Source organism: Antedon bifida, chromosome 8 (assembly GCF_963402885.1).
Source record: "Antedon bifida chromosome 8, ecAntBifi1.1, whole genome shotgun sequence".
Classification (NCBI taxonomy): domain Eukaryota; kingdom Metazoa; phylum Echinodermata; class Crinoidea; order Comatulida; family Antedonidae; genus Antedon; species Antedon bifida.
The window spans coordinates 19,484,182-19,510,297 of record NC_136233.1 but is presented as its reverse complement, the minus strand read 5'-3'; the positions used below and the strand labels follow the sequence as shown (position 1 = coordinate 19,510,297).

At 34.7% G+C, this 26,116-nt stretch overlaps 2 protein-coding genes and 1 long non-coding RNA gene across 4 annotated transcripts in view; 1 reads left to right on the top strand and 2 right to left on the bottom strand.

Annotated features, from left to right (window-relative positions):
* LOC144849726 (putative aldolase class 2 protein PA3430) overlaps positions 1-20,977 on the bottom strand; it is a 98,308-nt gene extending 77,331 nt beyond the window's left edge. The window contains exon 1 of the mRNA XM_078706752.1: positions 20,967-20,977. The gene's annotated coding sequence lies outside the window, so the exon portion shown is untranslated. The remainder of the gene's footprint in view (positions 1-20,966) is intronic.
* LOC144849732 (uncharacterized) lies at positions 1,475-24,979 on the top strand. The gene is made up of 3 exons (XR_013613994.1): positions 1,475-1,538; positions 6,255-6,307; positions 24,320-24,979. It is a non-coding gene; the product is annotated as an uncharacterized LOC144849732 (long non-coding RNA).
* The window catches only part of LOC144849723 (bombesin receptor subtype-3-like), a 48,189-nt gene continuing 24,907 nt past the window's right edge, over positions 2,835-26,116 (bottom strand). For both annotated transcript variants that reach the window (XM_078706748.1, XM_078706749.1), the window contains exon 2: positions 2,835-7,749. In XM_078706748.1, coding sequence (XP_078562874.1) covers positions 6,505-7,635 — 1,131 coding nt within the window. In that variant the 5' untranslated portion in view covers positions 7,636-7,749 and the 3' untranslated portion in view covers positions 2,835-6,504. The remainder of the gene's footprint in view (positions 7,750-26,116) is intronic.

The following is a 26,116-nucleotide window of genomic DNA, read 5'->3' as shown; positions in this document are numbered from 1 at the left end:
TCTGTGTCAGGTTGAACCATTTTCGATTAATAGTCACATATATCTGGAAGGTTATTAAAATAAAAACTTTATATCTGAATATTGATGCCATGCAATGAATTTAGTTTATTAGAATTTAACACTCCTCGTAATGCTATAGGGTGTAATCTGTCTAAGGCAACATGGTTAGCCTAGATATGATCAGAAAGTAATTCTGTGGTTGGTACACATGTTGCAGAGTGGTTTCCAGTAATTATTGTAAATGGTCGAACAAGTTTTACCGCGTAGAGGCCAATTTTCACGGACGAGCGGTAATGGTAAATCGGTAACGGTAAGCGGAAAACAAAAAATTGAATCTAGGCCTACTACTGTATTGGCTTATGGCCATTAACACAGAACGCGGAAACGACAAAGATTCTATATGCGGGACAAAGCTACGCGGGTTTCCGCTTATCGTTTATCGTTACCGCTCAGTGTAAATTGACCTTAAATTGGGCACAGTTACCGCTCCGCTAACTTTAGTGAGTACGAAACAACTTACATGGGTAGATAAATACGGTTTTATTGGGTCGTTTATTCGAGATTTTGGCGGTATAATAATGGTAACATATAGGCCTCTATAATCAAATAAATACCCCCTAGATATGAAAAAATACAACCCAATTAATATTATATATTTTTTAATTTGATATTTTTTGTATCAAAATGTTTGGTAAATTGTAGATCATGTCAATCGTTTACTACAAATAGAAGTGTGTTCTAATACAATAATGTGTATATAATGCATGTGGCGGGGTGTTTATTCGAGGAAATAAATAAAGGCGCCAGGATGTTTATTCAAAATGATGTTCTATGAGAGGCATTTAACGGTAAGCCTGAACGCATTATACACACGTGTTCTTTTCCAGTGGCACCTCTTTCGATTCCAGCTGTCTAAAGCAAAATGTTTCCAAAATTATTGATGAACTTGATCTTATGTAACGTACGATTATATTGCCAGAATACATGATCTGTCTTCAAGGTCGTTGGTAATCATATTTTTCTTTCACCGATTGATGTTATAAAGATATATTATTTTTTATTAAAGAAGGTTGATGAATGCGTACAATTTCCATTAGTTATAATTATACATTTCTTTATGTAATTTTTAACATATTAGGCAGAGACAAGTGGTGACATATATTAGGGTAAACATTTCTATATTTTATGACAAATGATTATCTGATAAGACGTAAGATATACCGGTAAGACAAACTTTATTATTTCCAAAACATCAATCAGCATTCGAGTGGCTCAGCGTTCCATAGATTAAAACAGAAGGGACGAGATAAAACCTTTAAATCTAATTGCTAAACTTAACCTATTATTATTATTTCTGCATTTTGCTTTGAGCTGCTATGGAAGTATAGGTGGAAAGCAATCTTTACGGTCAGGATTAACTTTATATAAGACAAAACTACAACCTTATATTTGGCATTATCTGCACCTCATACACTTATAAACAAATAATTTGATTTCCGCGGTACGAGCATGTAGCATCATGGACAACGCTAAGTTGAGTAAGTATTCAAATCAAGATAATCTTATTAAATGTTCATCGTCGTAGCTTAGAACATTATGTATTCGTGTTATTGATAAAAACCCACGCAGCATGAATTGAAACTTTGTTCATACGATTTAATAGGAAAGAAATCTGGCTCTCACGGGTAGGCCGGTCTGGTCCAGCCAAGATGAGCCAATGGCGAATGGAGCAATTCTCACCGTGTCACTAATCAATCATCTTAGGTACGCGTGTAGGCCTACATTCAGTAGGAAATGCGTGTGCTTTAATGTAGTTCGATAAGTTAGGAGTCACACTAGTTATCTTGCATACTAATTTAACTTGACTTTAAAAACAAACATGTCATTTTAAAATAATTGTTTGTATCAAGCATTATACTTAATATTAATTACTATGCTCCGCAGAGGCTTCTCATAAACTAGGATAGGTTTTGAACTGTATAATAATGACTATTGCATGTCATTATCATGTAGTACTGGTGGAATACAATAACAGAACATGTCATGCAAACATTTTTAAAACGTTGGACGTGCTTCTTAAGAATTTTAAAGATAACAATACACCACCTGTAACGTCCATACCATCCACTTAAAGAACACAATAATGTGTTCACAAATCGACGTGTAATCAACGTTTTCAACGTTCAACGAATCTAGAACAGCAGTGGAATGTTGTTGATACGTGTTTGTAGAACTAGACGCAGGTTCCGTTTGTTTCAGGTAACGTCGTCAATCATTATGTTACAAAACCGTGTGCAGCGGTTGATTCCAAAACAACTTCTCGATTATATCTAATATTATATATTATATCTAATAATATTATGCAATGAAAATAAAATGGTGGACGTTGCTCATGCATAACAGTATTTAGTACTACATTTTCTAAATTTCTAAATTTGTTTTAATGTTTCTAATCAGAATATTTTATGTTTAAAAACAATAATATAGTTGTGTCGAACCCAATTTGGAGGGATATCTTAATTATCAAGCGGCGTTTCCTCAATAGAATAGTCACCTGAATATGGGTTGTCCATAAGTGTTACATAATAACAAATACTGCCCTTCATTCATTTCATGAGACGGCGTCGCCTTAGTAGAGGTTGTCGAATAGGGGCGTCCCAAAGAAGGATTTATGTTGTGGTTGCTTAACATTCTCCCCTCCCCTCACCGCCGCCTCTCTTCATCACCACTGAATTATGGTCGTAGTGTTCTGTATAATCTGTATGTCAGCGTATTGTCGATCGAACAGAGTGTGTAGATAGGTAAAAAACTAGACTTAAATATATATACGTGTTTATTTGATACATTACATACCAACTATGTTACCACCACCAGCGGTACACTGATATAAACACCATTTGCCGACATACCGCATAATGCACAAAGCATGTTACAACACGATCAATTTTCATCATCAATAATAATAAATATGATTATAATAAAGTTAACAATTTCACAATTTTACTGTACCTTAATTTAGCTTAGTTTAGGCATAACAGCTATGTCTATATTCGTGACGGGTACATTATTCATCTTATAAACAGTTTATCAATGCAAATTAAACCATTACCTTTCCATAATTCCAAAATAAACTAAACTCTATACGACAGAATGATAAATATAATGTTTATAAACCAGCAGGTCCACTAATATACAGTTTTTAGGATAATAATAACTAAAAAAAAAGTTTGGCAAACTATTATAAAGCTAAAAAATAAAAATGAAAAGAATTAATTATGAATAACAACATTCACTCATTCATTCCAGAAGATGAACACATGTAAAGCTCTGTCTACACTATCAAACAAAGTATGAAGTGCCCATATAATGGTAGTGATATGCCAAAATCACGTGTCCGCCTCCAGTCTAGAATTCTAGAAAGATTTGTCAAATTAGACAACATAATTCAAGTCCTGATTTTATCAAATCGAAATTTGGGTAAGAGTATTTAACAACATATTATTAATAACATTCAAGTTAGTCCAATACATTCCGAAAAAAAATGGTATGACTCATTAATATCAATAACAGATCATGATAACAAACAGTTTTTTAAATTACAGTTACTATTATTCTGGCAACCATCTGTATACATAAAACACATCATCGAAAATCAATAGCATTAAGCGTGATTAAAATATTTTTTGCTATCATTGTTATTGTTGTCACTTTGATAGTGCCGAAACATGTGCATTTTCTGACCTGTTACACCAAGGCCAGGTAATCTAACAACATGATACTGAGCTCCGAATATCAAAGGGTAGATCTGTGGCTTAGACACGATCAGTTTCACGCCCCCCTCCTTAACAGAAACAAAAAAAAAGAATATGTACATACTATTAGTATTTCTCGCAGCCAGACATGAGATAAAATGACTGTTACGAGTTCCTATCTTGGCTAGACGAGCTCAGTGTCCTGTTGTTAGATTGCCTTGTTTAGACACCTACATACAATTGGTGGCAGAACCTTGTGTGCTTTTGACAAAGTTTACAATGTTGTTTTAGAACGCGTACGTACAAAGATACACCCGAAATTTGCCCAAATCACAAGCGACATAATTAGTAATTTTTACCGTTTGCGATTGTACAAATTTCTTGTGTTGTGTGTCGTAGTGATATGCCAAAATCACGTGTCCGCCTCCAGTCTAGAATTCTAGAAAGATTTGTCAAATTAGACAACATAATTCAAGTCCTGATTTTATCAAATCGAAATTTGGGTAAGAGTATTTAACAACATATTATTAATAACATTCAAGTTAGTCCAATACATTCCGAAAAAAAATTGTATGACTCATTAATATCAATAACAGATCATGATAACAAACAGTTTTTTAAATTACAGTTACTATTATTCTGGCAACCATCTGTATACATAAAACACATCATCGAAAATCAATAGCATTAAGCGTGATTAAAATATTTTTTGCTATCATTGTTATTGTTGTCACTTTGATAGTGCCGAAACATGTGCATTTTCTGACCTGTTACACCAAGGCCAGGTAATCTAACAACATGATACTGAGCTCCGAATATCAAAGGGTAGATCTGTGGCTTAGACACGATCAGTTTCACGCCCCCCTCCTTAACAGAAACAAAAAAAAAGAATATGTACATACTATTAGTATTTCTCGCAGCCAGACATGAGATAAAATGACTGTTACGAGTTCCTATCTTGGCTAGACGAGCTCAGTGTCCTGTTGTTAGATTGCCTTGTTTAGACACCTACATACAATTGGTGGCAGAACCTTGTGTGCTTTTGACAAAGTTTACAATGTTGTTTTAGAACGCGTACGTACAAAGATACACCCGAAATTTGCCCAAATCACAAGCGACATAATTAGTAATTTTTACCGTTTGCGATTGTACAAATTTCTTGTGTTGTGTGTCGTCATTGCTCTTAGTGTCGTCGTCTTCATGGGAATTATGATCTTGTATATTGCTAAGTAAAGCTCTGTCTATACTATCAAACTAGTTTGACAAACAAGTGTGATGTGCCCAAATATAGTAGTGATATTCCCAAATATGGTAGTGATATGATATCATCATATCTCCATATATGGGCATATCACATTTTTGTTGTCACATAAAGTTTGATTGTGTAGACAGAGCTTAAGTCTTGCCGTGGCTCGGTCATATCCAGTCCTTGTCATTGTGCGAAAACAACATCTATGGGTATTCAGTTTGATTATTTTCAATACTATAGACCTAAATCAATAATTGATATAATAATAAAAATTATGAGAATAATAACTCCATTGCCGTTTCAGTTCTTTAAAGTGAGCAAATCCGATTTTCTTTTGCTATTATGAAAATAATTAAGACATCGTTTTTAATTCCTTTGGCGAGATTACAAGTAAGCAAACTAGGACGAAGGCTCGGGATATCAAAGGGTATATCTGTGGCTGCGACACGATTAGTTCCACGTCCTTTAACAGACACCGTACGCAGCGAAGAATTTACGTAGTACAGTACTGTTGGTATTTGTCGCAGCCAGACATAAGATCAAAGGACTGTTACGATATCCTATATTGACAAGGCGTGCTCAGTGTCCTGTTGTTAAATTGACTTGCTATGACCAACAGTAACCCCTGTGTTTCAGCACACAAAAAGGGATGAACGTTGACAGAGGAACGAGTGAGTTAATGGCTGAGCGGTTAAGGCAGTGGCGCCGTTTATACAGCAGCTAAAGAGCCAACAATATCGGCATGTAATGGGTTCAAGGCCTAGTTCTGGATCAACAACCGTCAATAATTCAGATAAGAACTATAAACCAAGGTCCAGTGTGTCCGTGTGCACTTTAAAGGACCCAATTCATTATTCGAGACGAGTAGAAGATTACCCCGAGAACTGGTTCACAAAATACCCCCTGTTCTGGGGATTACCACCTGTCTGAGGACAGTGATGATTCATTGATTCATGGTAATCCTAGCCACATGTGCCTCTAAATACATAAATAAAATAACAACTTAAATAAAAAACATTACCGAGTAGGCCCTACGTACACTCTAGCATCATCACAAACGTGCAATTTACAGCCACTGCACAAAACATTAGCCAATATAGTCGCATAAATTTAATCGGGAGTTCAGATTGATTGCGGAACTTGTTTACGTGTCACAAAATGTAGATAAAAAGTACTAATAGTAAATGAAAAACAGGTTGTACAGTTTCTATAAATAAAATAACATAATTGTATATTTTCTTTTTTATATTTAGGAATAATAATTTTAGAAAAGAATCTGAAGACAATTTGCGTCTCATTGTAAAAGGTAAGTTTCGTCATAGTTTATCATATTTTGCGCAATTGCAATTCAACTGATTTCACCGTAGCAAATGCGACGGCGGATCTTCCATTATTCGTACGTGGTACTCTTTGTTTAACTCGGTTGCGGACGGTCTGTGTGAATTTGAATTTGAAATCGCAGAAAATGTATTGTGTTTGGTTTCTTTTTATTGTGTATGAACTTCAAGCTTTATCGACTTCGGTTGATTCCATAGACTCTATACCAGTGTGCTTATTGACATGTTTCATACGAAATGTTTGACTGACAAACCGATATTCACTGCCGCTTTCATCAATCCGAGTACCTCGAAGAAACTCAAGTAATAGATAACGCTTAAAATGTCTGCGAAATGTTAGGCTAGTGAATCCCAACGCAATAGGATTTGCACAGCAGTTGATATAGACAAGCAAAGGGCCAAACTCTTGGACAGCGTTGTTATCCAAAACAAACACGCGAGCAGAGTCAATGCTTCTCATTATGTTAAACACCATCTCTGGCAACCAGCAAAGAGCAAACATGATTGCAATCACAAGAACGGCGATCGCCAGTCGTTTACGTGTTTTTGTCTGCTGACTACGACTGGTCGTTCTTGACGACAAACGGCGAACATTTTTCAGGCTAGCTATCAATTTCCGCGCCATCATGGAATATGACGTCCCGATAATCAAAACTGGGATACAGTAAAGCAACGCCACGCGTAAACTTTCGTAGATGATACTACTCATCGCCGCTGGTGGCATACGATCACATATGTAACTGTCTGCATGAATTTCAAAATCTTCCTCGGTCAAATAACTTGTATTAATGACGTCAAACAGGTGATAATACTCTGCAAACTGCACGATTGGTATTGCAAAACTGATCCCGAGCAACCATATTAAAATGACAACGTAGACGTAGAATTTGAGCAGTGAACTGACAAGTCGTCCCGTCGTACTAGTGATGACCACGTACCGATCGAGGCTTAGAACTGTCAAAGTAAGAGCGCTGACACTTTGTGATATTACTTGACAAGATTCCGAAGCTAAACACATGAACATAGATGAATGCGACAACGCGTTTTCATGTCCGTGAATAGTTTTGGCAAACTGGTTCGGGAGCCAGAATACTATAATGAGTAAGTCACCAACGGCTAAGTTCGTTAGCAAGACATTTGGAGCCGTTCTCATTGACGCGTTTAGCAGCACAGTGAGTAATATTAGCACATTGCCAATCAATCCAACGATAGCTATAACCACAAACGTACACGTCATCAACACAATATAATGTGCACTGTTTTCATCGTCATAGTCAAAATCCTCTTCATCCTCCATTTTTGTTTTGTTTTAGAAGAGGTATACACACTTTGCGCTATGAGTTATAGTTTTCGACAAACATGAAACATGACGAAATCGCCATTCACATCTTCGTGTCCGTTTAAATGGAATCTGAAAGATAAACATAATATTCTTAAACCAATGGAATTCTGTTTAAAAAAAATCAAAATGTGAATGTTCTTTTTATGTTTGTACTTAAATTAGTCAATCTTAGTGAACGTCCTACCTTAAAACATACAAACAAGCCCTAGGCCTATAGCACCACATTTTTAAAGAGGTGGTTATTTCTCTTTCATCTTGGTTCACCGATGTGGTGGAATAACAACGTTGCAAAGGTATATTTTTATATAAAAAATAACAGGTTTAGAACCCGGGGCTACTCCTTTAACTGTATGATAACGACAATGCATCCATTTCGCAAACGAAGAAAAGCGATACAAGACGAATGTAAGTATAATGAATTCTATTCATTATGATAAAATTAGTTTACTTAAATGGAAACTGAACCACAATAAACTGTTGCTAGAGGTGAAACTATACAATAAAAATGTCACAGATACCCAAATACGATTTATGTCCCAGTTTAATAGCAATACTTAATTATATCTAAATGACAAATACAAATTAAAGTTTATGAGTTTATATTTTACAAACAGAATAAACACAATACCTTAATTACAGCGCGTTTATATTCATTTGATTGTGGTCATCTTTAAAACGTCACCTATAAATCTGAGGCCCTATTAAGAGCGACAACCATGTTTCGTGCGTCATTATTACCTAGGAGGATATAATTTTGTCTGAGATTTGGGTACGTGGGTGTATTGGTTAGCAGAATATTGTCAAAACTAAAAGACGGATCTTTACCAAATTTAATACAATTTTGGAGGCAACCCTGACCAATTTCTTTCTCTTTCATTTCTGGACTTTTTATTATTACACTTAGGCCGTACGTAAAGACTAAGCATCATATTATAACCACTGATAGATATGTGGTCACGGGCGACTCCATGCAATTTTGGAGAAAATCCGGACCGCTTTTTATTATTTTACTTAGGCCGTGCAGGAAAACTGCAAGACGAATCTTTATCACGGTTCTTGATCCTTTTTCTCGTTTTACTCCTGGTGGAGGTTGCAACTCTCTGATTCTCTTGTTTTATTTATTATCACCATCAAAAACATGTTATATTGCAAATTGACGCGGTAGTAGTAGTCGCTTGTTGTTTGATGTTATTCTGATTTGATTGGTTAATTCATATCACGTGTCATTGATTATTAGTTCTAATCTACATGGAAAGTTCTATTTTAAATTTATAAAGTTGTATATTCAGTTTTACTGTATAGACTCTTGTTTGTACCCTGACTCTTTTTACTCAATCGATTCTACACGCCAAGGTGTATCATTACTATCTGATTAGTTAATCTCGTACCACGTTTCGTTAGTTCTACTGCATGTTAGTAGTTCTATTTAAATTCGTTCTATTTAATGGTCTATTGCACGTTTAGCTTTTTATAAATAATTTTAGAATTGTGCGGAAAGGCAGTTAGTAGTTGCTCGTTCGAAGATCAACCAGCTAGCTTTGTTTCAACGCGCAGCAAGGAAACGTAACCATGCCGGCAGGTGCTTGTGACTCAAAGTTTGAATGACCAAGCATTCCGTCTGCCTTCAACATTAGACGGTATTATAGGGGACGGTAGGTGGGAGGATACGATAATTCATACATATTATTATTATATATTATAGTATTTGCACAAAGACCAGTAATGATATATAAATAGGCCTAGGCCTATATTTAAATAAATGTGGAATAAATAAAAACAATTATATATTTTTATCGGAACTATCTTTCGTCGATTTAAAGTTCGGTCCTAGATGGAGCAAAGTTTTATTACCTCACTTTGAAACTTTTCAACAATAAAAATTAACTAAAACATTTCACTAGGCCAACGGTATCATATAGCGTGATTTCACTAACGCAGAAACCGTTCAAACACGCCCCACCAAGTCCACATGTACATGGTCTGCGGACTAGTCAGGAGGGGATGAGCGCCGTTGCTATGTGTCTCGAAATAACCGTTACGCTTGTTAAATTTGTTCCCTTTGTTTTGCGTCCCAATGCCAACGTTCAAGATGGAAACGCAACGAATCTTTCTGTTGTGCTTCCTCCTTCCGTCATTACGTTGCGTCCTTGGAACCAAGCTTATGTCTATTCTGTTATAAAATAAAATGACTTACAATCCGGCTTTTTGTATTATAATATGTAATCAATATTCGCACGTACGTGCAAACATATTGTAGGGAAACGCCAAACCTGGTTATGCGGCTGGTATTATTATCAATTTATGTCTCATAAATATGTATACAATACGGCGTTTTCTTTAATACCGCGATTGAATTAAATTATGTATTTGAGACTAAAGTGAATTTAGCGATGGTGATTGTTCCTGAGTAAATAGTATCTGGAACATTAATGAACGCGATTAATTCAGTGTTGCTGTATCTGTATCTATCTCTATGTTTGGCAAATATACAGTAGAATAACTTTAATATATAGTATATCATACAATACAGTATTAATAAGTAGTAATAAAGCGTGCGGTTTAAAATAACATTAATTATTATTATTATAGCAATAATTTTTAGTATTACAGCATAATGATAATATTATTGTTACATTATATTATACCGTAGTCGTGCTGTAGCACCGGTAGTATTTTGGAGTTATAGCACATAACTATAACATCTTGTTGTAGGTGTACAGTAGAACCTCTATTATTGGGACACCTTAAAACAATACAAAAGGTCCCTTAATATTATTTTGTCCCATAAGACTTGGTTCTTATCAGTAATCAGTATAGGTTCTTACTAGTAAAAAAAATGAGGAATCACGACGTGATAAGTGGGTTAACTGGGTTAAATTATAACATGCGTTAACCAAAGAAATTCTAAATGTTCAAATTAAGGGGACACCTTAAAACAATACAAAAGGACCCTTAATATTATTTTGTCCCATAAGGCTTGATTCTCATCAGCGCAACGTTGGTAAAAAAAATTAGGAATCACGACGTGATAAGTGGGTTAATTGGGTTAAATTATAACATACGTTAACTGAAGAAATTCTAAATGTTCAAATTAAGGGGACACCTTAAAATAATACAAAAGGTCCCTTAATATTAATTAATTAATTTATTTATTCATTTAACAACATATTTATACAGGATTATACACAATCAAGTAGAAATATACTTGTTTTGCATTGTGGTCCTGTCGACAAAAACGGATACAAATTTAATTACTTATACATAATACATTATCCCATAAGGCTTGGTTCTTATCAGCGCAACGTTAGTAAAAAAAAATGAGGAATCACGACGTGATAAGTGTGTTAACTGGGTTAAATTCTAAATGTTCAAATGCGTTACAAGTGCACAATAACAGACTGGTAATACTATTTTGGATCGAGTTGACGCGTTAACATGTGGCGACTTATCTATATTGAAACGCGTCATCATATAGAAATTCGATCCATTTTTGACGTCATTATAATGTTCAAGGTAATATTTTATCATGTAAAAGAGAAGACGAAACCTTTTATTGAAACGAAACTGAAAACAGAAGCTCTTATAATCATTGTATATTTCGATTTACAGAATTAAACATTATGAACGATTTTAAGTTGCGAATACATTTTACTGTGCCCTGAGAGGCACTTCAATAGACGTGTCCCTTTAGTAAGGGTTTCCCAGGAGTGTTATAACTGTAGTATAATGATTCTAATGTCTTGGTCTAAAAATACAAACTCATAGGCACTCATATGCATATGTCTAAAGGCATCGAGAAGAATATGCCGTACTTCCGTCACAAACATTCATACCTGAAATAAAGTTTTTCTTAATACAGTTTTTTGCTATTCTTCGTGAAATCCGGTGACGTGTATAGTTCAATCTAGTGACCCATATAATGTTTCAGAATCATAGCGATTTATAAATGTCAAAATTCAACATTTCATGTAGCCAATGACATTTCGCAAGAGTACGGAGGAGAGTCAATCGTTTATACTTATTATCTATTATTATGTTTTTATTATATTATATTATTATATTTTGCAATACAATATTGATCACAAAAGGATCACAAAGGTCACAAAGGTCACACAAGACCCAAAGGACTACAATGAACATAATATTAAAACGTTACGAAGAACTATAAAAGTATAGTTCTTGTCTATAAGAATGATTAAGACTAAAGCTGATTGGCGAATCTGTTCGCGCGAATCGACAGCGTAAGCTTATACGCATGTGTAGAGAGGGATTCGGGATGGAAACATGAATACGCATGTGTGTATAAGCTAACGCTTTTCATTCGCACAAACAAATTCGCCTAGTGGAAATTCGGCTTAAAGGTTGGTTCTCATGGACAAGGGAAAGTAGTCAAAGTGCGAGTGGTAATAGGCCTATAGCACGTAAGTCTATAATAAGAGACAGGTAGGTGAGGATGAATGTAGAGGAAGGGCATGTTTGGGAGGTGGTTATGTCGGGAAGAGTAATGCAGCGGGGCGTATGTAAGATATGGACCATGCTTCTTGCGTACACACACATAGCTGATATATTTTGTAACATCATTAAATGTTATACGTCATCTTTTATAGATTGTAGATGAAAATAGTGCCAGATTTAAGCTGGTTTATGTCAACAGGAAACAAACAAATAATACGAGAATAATTATCTTTTCTAAAAACCACAAAAGCGTGCTTTTTGTATCGACCGTGAATATAAAAAGTTGCGTTAGGTGAAGACCTAAAAGTTCACCATTTTGTAAAGAAAGGGAAGATCAATGCGATGTTATTTTTTCAAAAGAAATATCGGAAACCGTAAACAATGACACGTCCAAAACCATAATACAAATGTCAAAATTACAGGCGAGCGGAAATTACTGAAATACAGCAGTTTTTTACGAGCGTTCGTTGCCAATGGTTACGGTATGCGTTGTAGAAAATATTTATATGTACTGTATTTGCAAATGAGTTAACATTTGCATTCAGCTTTTAACGCGGATTTGGTCTCAGTTTTCATTCACTTAAAAATGTTAGCTAAAGCTCTGTCTGTACACTGTCATGTGACACTTTATGTGAAAAATAAATGTGATGTGCCCATGTAGACATGATGACTATGACATATCACAATTCAAACTAGTTTATTATTATTTATTATTATTTAAATTATCTATTTGTTTTTTTTTCTGTCAATATTTTATAACGTTGTTAGTAGTTACTATTATTAAGTTCATAGCTCTCTTATTTGATTTTATGTCGACACGGGACTGAGTACGTGTTGTCAACTTTGTTGACACGCACGGTAAGCGCCTTGAGCAACACAATGAACAAAATATTCATTGCCTCACTTGAAGTCTATAGCTCCGAGTTGAACATTTTTATAAAAAAAAACAGATCAATGTAGTTCCTCATTCAGTTCATCATTGTAATAGCTATCAAAAGGGGGAGCGCAGGCCCCAAGCGCATCGCCCTGGAATATCCGGCGGTACTGTATGCGCAATTCAAGGAAGCTTGAGCCTAGACTCAAAAGTATCTTGAGACCAAGACCAAAACCAAAAGCCGCGTAATTGTCTTAACAAAAACCCTGTTTACCTATTCTTTAGATATAGTTTAACCATTGAATGTGAAAAGTTTAATAATGTGTAATAATATAATATCTTTCGTTCATTTACAATGACTGTCTTTTAATGTTTAGAGGAAAGTATTGTCATGCAAGTATACATTCTACTGTCTTATGTACTGTAGCTTCCGTAGGCCAACAGTATTGTTTTATTATTTATTTAAAAGAAATTTAAAATTAGAGAAAATTGTTTTTCGTAATGCAATGGTGATAATAATCGTATATATATTGATGTTAATAGTACGGAAACTCAAAAGTGTCTTCCCAAAATTGAGATCTTGTTTCTGCAATCTTTGTATCTTAAAATCGGCCAGTCAGAAGGTCATGTAAAAACTCTAGTACTACGGTACATGATTTGATTACAACATTTTTTTCCCTAACAGTTAAATTGCGTCAACAGTTAATTGGGTAAGTGCTCCCGTAGACTCTTGGGTAAAAAAGAAACATTGATGAATTGACATCAAGCAACAGTTTCGGCGTCTTAATGGATTGGAGAATATTATGATAATAGGTGATTACTCCGATTGCTTAAAAAGTTGTAAAAAACAAACAACATTTTAGCCTTGTCTAATGAATTGGGAATTCGTGCAGCAGAATAGTAGATATATATAGAAACAGTCATTTCAATCTGACGATATCATTTCTTGGGATTAATTATTAGTTTTACCATTAAGGTCATCATCTAATGCCCCGAGAGGTGATTTCAATGTATGTTACAATATAGCATTGTTTAAAATATTGCATTATATTTTTTCATTTCCATTAGCCGATTTTCGGTACTGTGAGAGGAAAATTCTGTAACACACGTGTCACATGTGTGTGGGCCTATAACACTCTTAACTTTTTAACCTAATGCACATGTGCGACACGGTATGACAATTTGACCGATACTGGATTTATATATCTTTCATAAATAATATAATCATAGCGGCAGGCAAAAACATCAGAAAAAAGAAACAATAGTTCACAAAATAAATTATATTTCCTCCTGAAAATGGTCTATTCAAAGTGTAATTGTATTAAACTTTTTATGTTTTATGTTTTTGAAGGACAATAAATCTTAAATATTTTGTTGAAATAACAATGATGTTATATAAACATCACAGGCAAAGAATACATTCTAAACCGCCCGGTGATATACTGAAATTTAATTAATTAATTTGAAACGATAAGATGAGGAAATCTGTGAGAATGAGAAAAAGTCGCCCCATATAATTATATTGATTTATAACATAATACAAAATCAAGAATTTAACCTAATATTTTAAAAACGACATTAATTGGAGCGTGGCTGAATACATTACATTGCTTTGTAGTTCTACTTCTATCTCGCCTAAAGTCTTTTATCCACTTGACGAATTATTTGCTGGAATCCAGCGTCACACTCACAGTGACAGAGCGAATAACTGTCAACTCACGTGTCTCTCTCCGAGTTCTGTTCTATTTGCATGAGTGGTTATGCACGCGTCATAACTAAGTTTCTGAGCTCTGATTGGTTGCTCAATTTTTGGCTTCATAAAATATAGAAACTATTATTTGAATTCGCTGAAAAGGGTATATGAAAAATTAACATAATTATACGCATAAGCTACGCTTTGATTCTCGCGAATAAATTTGCTAACGAAAGTACAAGTGGCTATGAACGTTTGTTGTGAATTTACAAAGTGCGATGATTATTACGGAGTTGAATGAAAGTTCGACGTAACATACTTCCTTTTATATTGAACTACCTTACGGCTTAGTTTCACTCGTTTACTCATGCAAGTTGGTGACATGATTCCTAGTTATGAGTTAAAGCTTTGCAATGACACTGGATGAGCGCGGTCTCTTTCTAAAAAATAAATAACGCGACCACCGACGCTGTCTGAATTATTAATCAATAGGACTTAACTCGTAATAAAAAAAATAATAATGATTGATTGTTGATTGTTAGTATAAGATAAATTTATTCATCAATATGGCTCTCTTTCAAAATTTCCATTTTGTACATCAATTGTAGGCTACTTTTCAGACTTTGTGCATACTAATAATATTTTAAGATAATTCATATTTTTTATGGTAAATAATGATTTGCAAAAATTATGTAACGTTGATTATTGGTGATTGCTGGTGATTGCAGGAAATTGCTATCTAAAGGCCGCTTCGGTTCACACTAGACGCAACGAAGCTCGGTTGGTTGCGATTTTTCTTTTATATTTTTTGTATATTTAGAGGGTTAGGTTAAGTTATATTTAGAAAGTAGAGTTCTTTTAGGAGTCCCCAACGAAAACGAAATCGTGACCCGATTGGCTGCTCTATGTCTATTTGAACTATCACTGCCTGGTGTGGTATAAGTATCTTATCTAATAACTCTCCTTTGCTAAATTTATCAGACAATCAAGCGAATTCAGATAACAATCCGTAAATTCCCAGCGACGACCATTGTTTGAGTTTAGTTGTGTTTTCACATTCAATCTGCAGCGCCGCTAATAAACTTGTGTATGTAATCTATCATTCTTCTGTTGATTGATCAGTTGGACGAAACGACGCTCGTGAAATCTAACAAAAAATGTACGCGATGCATTGATTGCCGTCGATTTTATTTCGTCGAAATTGCTTGTTCAAGTGGTAAATAATTGTATTCTCACATTTGATGTGAATTCGATACCCCTACAAATGCCAGAAATACTCGCATGTATATTTTGATACCTTACTGTATGTTTCATATAAAACTCGTGCAACGAATACACATATTTACATAAGTGATGTTTTTCCATCCGTCAAATTCTTATGAGACACACAGGGCCAGCTGGATAAGAGAAATTGTGTTTGAATGTTTCTGCGTATCGCTAACTTCTTTAAATTAAGTACTATGTTGTTGAAATCGTGGAGTTATTTCATTGATTTATTCCACTGACATAGCTTACCCCCCAGAACGTATGATATCGTCTTGGCAAAACACTTTCTGTGCATCATTCAGCATTATGTTATATAAATATTATTTCCCATAATAGGCTAATTGTATTATTTGATTTAAATTGTTTCCAATAACTGAGAGGTTTCTCCTAAATGGAACTTTCACGCTTCATTTTCGGAATTCAATAATCAAATCAAATACAAATAATTGTTTATTGAAAACAAAATGTTGTCCCAAATATATATATATATATGTATTACAGTTAAAGATGTATTGTCCTCCAAACACATGAAAAAAGAAGATTTAAAAAAAAAATGAATAGACCATTTTGCAGTTTTCATAAAGTTAGTCACTTCCGTATAAAAAAAATTAACAAAATAATACTGTTTTCACTTATAAAAATACAAAATAAACGGTTAAATTCAACCAAAAACCCATTGAATTCCAGTCAATTTGAATATTTTTTTGCTTTAAATTGCATTGCAGTTTATTCAGGTAAATTTTTGTGAAGTGAATAACTGTTGTGGCATTAAAATTACTTATTCAACAAAAACAAAAAGATAATATGAAACTAAATTTTTCAGGGGGACAATAATTCAATAATGTAATAAATAAAAGCATTTAAAGGGATTTAGAATTTAATATTGTTCATTTTAACAACGTTTGTGCAACAGCATTACAGTACCGTAGTAATAACTCCACGTCTTATTTTCGACAGCGGTGAAGCATGAACTTTGCGTTGTAAATTAAGTTCCTTAGTGCTGCGGGACTTTTTCGCAATGCAAATTTACCAAAATTTCATACGCATCAAACAGCGAGTACAAACTGCTGGCCAATTAAAGGATGGATAAATATTATATAATTCATCGTGCATCGTGAAATTTCACTCTTCCCTGATCATGCTTATAAACTAAGTCGAAAGAGTCATATATAAATATATATATATATAGATGATGCATCTCATTTCCTACAGTAAGTATGTTCAACCTCACGTTTTGACAAGTCTCACTAATTAATTGTAAAGAATAATATAATGTTTGTCGTTACGTATACACCATGTAAAGATGTATTTGTGATTAATTATAAGTCTGGCATACAAATTAACTACTATCGTTATTCTAACAACAGGTGCCTTTTCGCACCTTATCAATAATCTATCAATTAATCAGTTACAACGAGACATACGGATAATTTTAGAGCTTTGACGTCAGGAGTTGACTTTTGACAAAATTACCGCGGCTATTTTCTGACGTATTTACGACAAAACGTCAAGTGCTCTTGCTCTTGTTTGCAAGGAGACCTTTTATGTTCAGAAGTATAATTAAAGTTGTGTTGTATAATCAATCGATCTTTAAATTGCATACATTAAGAAAATTAGCGTTGTCATTATTTGGAATAATTTACGTATAAATAACATGGTACATTTCGTAAATAAAATATGTATGTTTTAAACTAATTCTCAATTTGCTTATGGATTTACCAAAGAGAAATTCGGATAATAAAAATAATTGGATTCCGTTTCAATCGTGTACCCTCTTCTTTGTAGACGGTTCAACGTCTCGTCCGGTAGAGTTAACCATGTTATATCACAAACAATAATTACGACAACCGGAACATTGACACGATAATTCCGTCATACCGAGTGTATAGCTCTTAAAATAATTTGTTGCCATTCGCCAATGTCAATTGTTATTTTTCATTCCTTATTCTTTGAATTAAAAGATCACTAAATATTCTGTTTATAGAAGCACTTATATTGTTAAAGCACTTTAAAAGGATATTTTGTGGATGTTAACATTCAAACGGCATAACATAAACACGTAATGATCAAAATGTTTTAAAACTATTAATTCCTCTGTATAAAATATGAAATGCTGGAGAATGATTAACAGATGGTGTAACTGATGGTTAATTACACATAACGACTGACAAGTAATCAAACAAAATTAATCGAAAAAACTAATGAATATTATAACCAGATCCTTGCGGGGACAAGGTGTTCATACACACTTCATTGCAATTCAAACACAATACTATAAGTGATGGAGCGGTCAGGGCACTGGGGCGCCGCAAACTATAGCCACAATATCATCATAGGCACAAAGCTCTCATCCGCCATAGCTATGGTGGTAGAACATGTTTTCTAGGTAAGTAAATCTTAAAACTGGAGGTCCATTCAGTACCGTACATCAGCTCGCGTGCCCATGTGCACTCTAGTGCATCTTTCGGCACCGGTGCTTTCGGAAAGCGCCTGTCGTGGAAAGACGAATGAGCGCAGTTTGAGTTATATTGTTGTGTAGCATTCTGTCCACTGCGCTTTAAGACAATTTTATAAAACGCATTTTAAATATGAATTCATCATGTATTGTAGTGTTTGTTCAAGTGTGTTACATTCTGTTACTGTTCGGTTGAGCGGAGAAGCGTCTGATTATTGTAAACCTGGTCAGATGCAACTGCAGTACATAATTGTGTTCTTGAGATGAAAACAAGCCTTGGGTGTTAGGAGATAATTTCCGCGAGCGTCAACTAATACGTGACTAATTAGACGTGACTGCATAAACGTTCAATTAAAGGTGGTAGCTCAAGTAACAGTGTGCGATTAGCTATAGTATAGAAAACCTACGCAACCACGATCGTCCGTACACATGACAAACCATGCATACATTCCTATACTCAGTGGCCTAGTTGGTTAGCCCACTTTATATGGGTTAATCATAGGTAGAGTGTTTTATATGCGTATTAAACCACCTGAAGAAATAGAATTTACTTCTGATTTGATATTAGATTACCTAGAGATTCGTATGATCTGTTTGAAGATAATGTTACAAATTTACAAATTACTAAACAAAACAGTTAAGATATCGGATGCATTATTTGTACCTGCTTTAAATTTGTAAGCATGTAATTTGTCACAAGCACCATATCATATATCATTCTAGGAAGCTAATTTTATCAAAACGCTTCACAATGTTATTAATGCGCTCTTCACGTACATACAGAGCATAGTGATATGAAATGATGGCGCTAGTTACAATCCGTTTTGGGTGATTGAATAATAAATGATTGAATGACGTATGCATAAACGGATATTCTTCGTTCACTGCTTCGTTCGGTGATGCGGCATGCTACTGTAACAAGCCAGTTGTAAATAAAGTACGAATGAATTTAGATTGTAGTTGTTTTAGACTAGAGGATTAAACAGATAACAAATACCCTCTCCCATAAAGGTCACTTCATGAGCTGCTACAAAACATCATTCCCCTGTCCACAACAGATAGACCAACATAATTATTCTTTCGCGGATGATATGAACATCCAGTTTTGAGTCCAAATATCCGTTCTATAATCACAACTACAATTGTCGAGGAGGGCCTTGAGCCATGTGTAGTACCTGTAGCATAGGACTATCCATGACATCAGTCCAATGACTACGCGTTGGATTGATCTTAAGCAAACGTCGACGTGTACATGGCGTAATTCAATTATGGATGCCTTATGTGCCTCCTATTATACAATAAAATGTTATTATATTGAAGGTTGTTAGACAAGCATTTTCACTATCATTTCTCGTCTACTTTTACATCAATATAGAAATGTATTGTATTGAGTCCTTGTGATGATTATACATTTTACCTTTTAACCACAATACACAAGATATAAAACAAGGTCGATAATGTATATAAAATAATGCAATAAAATAGCCAAGGTAAACTACTCATGTACCTTAAGTATCTGTTCAGACCTATCGAATCATGTCATTCGTATCGTACATTAACAGTCGATTCTCGTAAGTTGTCATGTCTAACAATAAGAAACTGCGATACTGTTTCTTGCCAAGCGACGGTAACATGCCCATCGACATCACACGTGTGTCACTGTGAATAGTGTGCAATAATAGGCCTAAATACGTTAATTCCAATATTCATTAAAAGTCAATTAAAGTGATTTCTATACAATGTGCCTAACTAGGTTAGACCCTGAACTGTTTCTCAACTCACCACCGTCGTCTAGATGTTTTGTTTTGAGTTTTTCTTTTAATATACTGCAGTAGCTAATTTTCGTTGTTAATAATATTGGAACGTATTAAAAATTGTCTTTTTTGATATCAGACATCAATATCTTTTCTATCGAATTACCAGAGCACAATCCCTAGCTGACACGGATTCAGATTGAGAGACAGTTGGAGGCGACAAAGATGATATTGGTTAATTGTTTTTCGCCGAATTAAAGATTGAAAACAAATCTCGGAATAGTTAAATGTTTAATTTATACTGATTTAGGCATATACAATTTGTCCATGATGTGTAATTTTAGATGCTGTTATTGTGCGTGTATGGTTTGGATTGAACCTATTTATTTTTGTCGTCCTTTCTTCAAATTAATGAATCGCCCAATTACACTTATTGGCCGGAAAAGATAAAATGATCAAACAGCCGATTCTCAGTGCGGTAACAGGCAAATTCCGTGATACGGCATATACTATGTGTTTCACATGTGACGCCTTGATGTCCATAGGATGTTTTATTACTCTTTTTTTGCCTTTGAACTTTCTCTTGTAGGCCTACCTTTTTCCTACTCTGCGCAATCAGAAATGTCGCTTGTCATTGGTCAACTCGCTTGCGTTGCGCTTACGTCGCCGGGTTACGTCCAGCTAGTATGGGAGAATTCCGATTACGTGCCTGAATGAATTGATACATGGAATTTGGAATGTTTTTTTATAGTCTTTTAAAGTGTTTATGACAGTTAATATAGTAGACAGTTGTTAAAATTCCCCAAAGCCACTAACTGACTATGTTCATGGAATTTGAACGTTTCATTTGAAATACTTATTACGATACTACATGGTTTTAAGATAGATGAATCAAAGCATAACAGCACAACATGATTATCAATACCAAAGGTCTCCATGGAGAATTGTTGTATATACTTGATATATCTATTCAATGTGTTTATACAGTATGATTGAAATGCTCTATGGATTATATGGACAATGATTTATCACAACTTGTATTCCCTTAATAAATACTTTAGACAAAATGATGAAGCGAATTCTTTCCTAGGAGTGGAGTTGTTATATTTACTGTACTTGTCTTTAGATGTCAATATTATTGGTTATCCGCAACGAAGTTGCAGGATAACCTCTTGTGATTGTTAACACTTTGTACTGTATTTGAATCGAAAATTGTCTCCACCTTTCCTGATCTGAGTGGCTGACGTGGGTCCGAATTTCATCAGTTTCATGACGATTAAAATTAAATTTACATTGTTTTGCTACCCGTCCTTCTTCAATAGGCTATACCATTCTTGATGCCAATAACTGCTTGTGGGTACTAGACTGTAGGCCTACTCGCCACCATTGATTTCATTACTGTCCTTGGCTTTCAGTAAGCCTCTTTGAAATCAGTAAGTATACTGGCTTCCAAAACCCGTTATTGACTTTCAAAACCGTAATCTTCTTTGAATCCAATACCGATGAGGATTTCACTTTGGGTACCATGTGTATTGTGTACAGTATCATCTCAACATGTTCGTCTTCATGCATCGTATGTAGTAATCGGCTATATAGATTGATCAATAAGACACAATCAATTTCCAACAATTTAAATTCTTCATTTCAGTGCGTTTTTGCCATAACTTAATAGGGTCAATTTAATGTGTACAAAGGTGTACGACACGAAGATGATTATAAAAATAATGCATTGTATATTTTACGAGCTTTCTCCATTATTTTCTACAAAGTGCATTGATTAAAACATTATGTAAACGACTTTTGCGATGAGAAGTTTGCAAGATAATTGGAAAAACAAGTTGAAGATGACATTACGTAAATTAAAATGTTAGGCTGATAATACTTGAGATGAGCAGGCCGGATTACAATTAACGTATCCCATTAGAAATGAATAACAACAAATATATCTCTAGCATTGTTACATTTTTGATGTTGATACATTGCGTGTCTCTTTTCATTTAGATTTATAGACCTGTTAAAGTACCAATCAATAGTTGGTTGTGTATACAATAGGAATATAAGATTACAATATTACAATAACAATTGATAGTGATTTAAATGAAATTATGTACCTTTATTTGTAACATAATACTATAATTCTGCGTTCTTAAATATGGGTTTCATAAAGGCTTTCAACTACGAGAATGATTCTTTCTCCTTCGGCCCATATTACATATGTTGAATAACATTTTTATTCTAGACAGTCCTTTCTTAAAATAAATGAATTAATTTAAATATTTAGGGGAAAAATGTAATTTATCCTCAATTTCTCTAAATTTCTACCTTATATAGTTATATGTTGGCTACGTGTTGAAAAACCATTTTCACTGAAATTTATGTCTATCTTTATATTAAATGGTTAAAAAACATAACACAACCCCTGCAAGTTATATAACGGACCATGGATTCGCATAATAATCGCCCGAAAGCGCTGTGAAACATTATGACTTTTATCTCCCTAAAGTGTGGTTCCCACTAGAACGCAACGCAGCAACGTATCGACGCAAAGTGCTGTATTGCGTAATCACAAGTGGGAACCGACGACGCAACAGTGCTGCAAACATCGCAGGTTTGATTTCACGCGCGGGGGCAAACACAATTATTGGAAGGGCATTTTCTTACGTTGCGTAGATTGCGTTACATTGTGTCGCTAGTGGAAACCGCGCTTTAAAGTCTGGCTCCGAACGCAACGACGTAGACACAACGCACTGACCAATGACAAGCGAAAGTTTATTGCTTGCGACAATTTGGACCTGTTTGCGTCGCGTCAAGTGGCCGCCTAGGCTTTGTGTGGAGACGGTGCTCTGTCGTCTGCTGGTCAACAGCGACAGGGAGGAGATGAACCAGTTCAGTACAGAACAAAAGGTGCACTGGGTGTGGTGCACACGATCCAAATCGACTTGTTCTACCACCAGAAGTAAATGGTCCAGGGAGAGCTTTGGGCTTATGGTGTCGATGTTAGCTATGGTGTACGGCGCCCTCGATTTATTAACCGCTCGATCATTCCACTAGACTAAACGTAAACATGTCCTGAAAGTATATTGTTTAAGATTATCTCCAAATTTGTTTTTGTTTGCACAAGTAAAATGAAAAACATAATTTAGATCGTGTGTGTACTTAGTTCATTAGATACTGTTGATTTGTCTCAGGAAAATACGCATTTCTATATTAACAGGGTATTTATTATGCAGTGTGTTAATACGAACGTGCCTGTATTACTATTAACCCTGTGTTCCTACATTTTATTAATGTATTACCTTATACCCAATGACTGTTCTAATTCAGCTTTCCATATTAGCTTACTATATGTTAAATAATAATTAAATTTACACTTGGGTGCGCACATTGTGAAACCTTATTGCGTTTTTAATTGGTATTTAAAAAGCAGAAAGGTAAAGTAGAAACAATTTAGAAGAACATATATGAGGTAAATGAACGCTCTTTTTGCAATATAATGAACTGAATTTTCACGTTAGTGTGAAGACTCCCATTCGATGTCACGGTAATGTTCCTTGTCTATTTGAAAATTAAAACAATAAACAAACATGCAATTAAGAATAAAACAATGAAATAATTACATTTCAAACCTAAGCGCAAATGAAGCGTAATACCACCCACACACAGTAATCAACTATATGAGGTGTTCAAGTTCAAGTGCGTGCGGGGGTTGCGCGGCAACATTCTTGTTCGAATAATCACAAAGCTCCTCAATCCCATTCAAAAGTCAATTAAACACTTGTTCCTTGTAATGTATCTTGAAATGTAAATTATTTTCTCTTGAAAAAAAAAATACATTCGTCATCAAATGTCTTATAATGAGCTCTTTAATATCGATGTAAACAGTATACTCATGATCGAGTAATAATATATAAGATTAAAATATAGTTCCTCGATTGTATATCAAAAAAGCACTAATAGCATTCATTTTTATTCGCTTAAACTTCTATGAAACCACGTCACCCCGGTAACCATTCACATTAGAAGAGTAGGCTACTCTACGTTTATTTCGAAATTTGTTCAGTCGATTTCCGTATTTGCATAAATAAATAATTGGTTAGTCCTGATTTTGATTTGTTATATATTTTTGTTTTATTATGTTATAGGGGTGCGTGAACTATTAAGGCCTATGACTAGGCTACCACGTGGACCCTTGTCCACCCTTCTATTTAGTTACGTCGAATAGGCTGGCCTCAGAAATCTGTACTGCCTAATGGAAGTCGCAGTACGACACCTGCGATAATACACACGTGGGCATCAGGTGTTTTGTTTGTATTGTATAGGCTGCTATAAGGAATTGACAACTGCAGTGTTGGTATACTATATTGAAGCGTTTATGAACATTTATAACTTGGCGTACTTATATCGTCGAGTTCCTCGCCCTCTTGTTGACCAATCAGACGAACTGTTGCATAATAAATAATTTCCTATTTAAGATTAAATATCCTTTCCTGCTGCTTCAATCAATAATATTGTGTTACATAACAATTCACCCCTCTGGGTATAAGTTGCTTTACATAATCAAGTCCCTCTGGGGGTATAAAGGATTATTATTCATCTTATCCATTAATTATATCAGTTAATTATGATTATATATTCCGCTTCATGTTCTTTATTAACGCAAATAGATTACAAATACCTAATGTATTGACCATATAAGTATACAGTACTTGGAAGCCCCTGCGCCAAAATTAATTGGGTTATGTTAACCTAGCCTCGTTTATAATATATACATTGCATTATTTATTAAAGTTAAAATATTCTAATATTCTGTACTATTCAACTGAAGTTTGTATAAATACCGTATGTATTTTTAAAATGTGTTTTAAGTACGTTGTCGTCTTGTACGTTTCACGTTTTGCTATTTTGTAATTGGACTTACAATCACGGATAATGTCTTTTACTTTTGTAAAATCTATGCTGATTTTGCTTTTTCTTGACTAAATATGAACTTGAATTGATTGACAGCCACCAAGCCATGTAGGCCTACGCGCTTGTAGCGGTGTATTCATTGCAGAATGTCCGTGCACTCACGTGCTATAGATAAAGTAGGGTGTCCCGATCCACTACCGGTACCTCATATTTTACCTTTAAAGATTGGTTCCCACTAGAGACGCAACACAAGGACGTAACGCAACGTAAGTTAGTTGACCAATGACAAGCGATGGATTATTCAAACTGACGCTTCCCATTAGTCAACACGCTTGCGTTGCGTTTACGTCCTTGCGTTGGGTCCTAGTGGGAACCAAGCTTTAGTTTCCACTAGGACCCAACGCAAAGACGTAGTGTAGCGCACGCAACACAAGTGAGCTGACCAATGACAAGCGACAGTTGAGAGATAATCCATCACAAAATATCTTCCATTGCGCTTACGCCATTGTATAATTTTTACATTACTGATATTGTTACCACATTTTGTAATCTGAAAGAGCATTTTATCCATAAAAATAAGTCACTTAGAACATAATGACTCTCATTCGTCCATTTTATATCTTTTAAACTCATCGAATGACGTTTCTCTGAGACGTAATTATTTTTAATATACCAACAAATTCCCTTGATATCACGTGTATGAGATGCATACAAAACAGTGGTTGAAATTAAGTTATAGGAAAATGCGGTCCACTTTGCATGTAATGTAATGTTGTTCGATTTATATAGCGCTTATATACAATCAAAAGATTGTCCCAAACATCATTTTCCTGGTAATGGTATATGGCCTACATGTCCATGTCACAAACGTCATTTGAATCTACCACTTTTACCACAATTCAGTATTCTAAAGGTATGCTTATGCCGACATAAATAGTGATATAGGCTTACCGCCCAAATTCACGCGTAAAAAATGTAACATAAGTGTTATAACACTGGTAGCACCTTGGTACGAACGTTTGGAAGCTGTT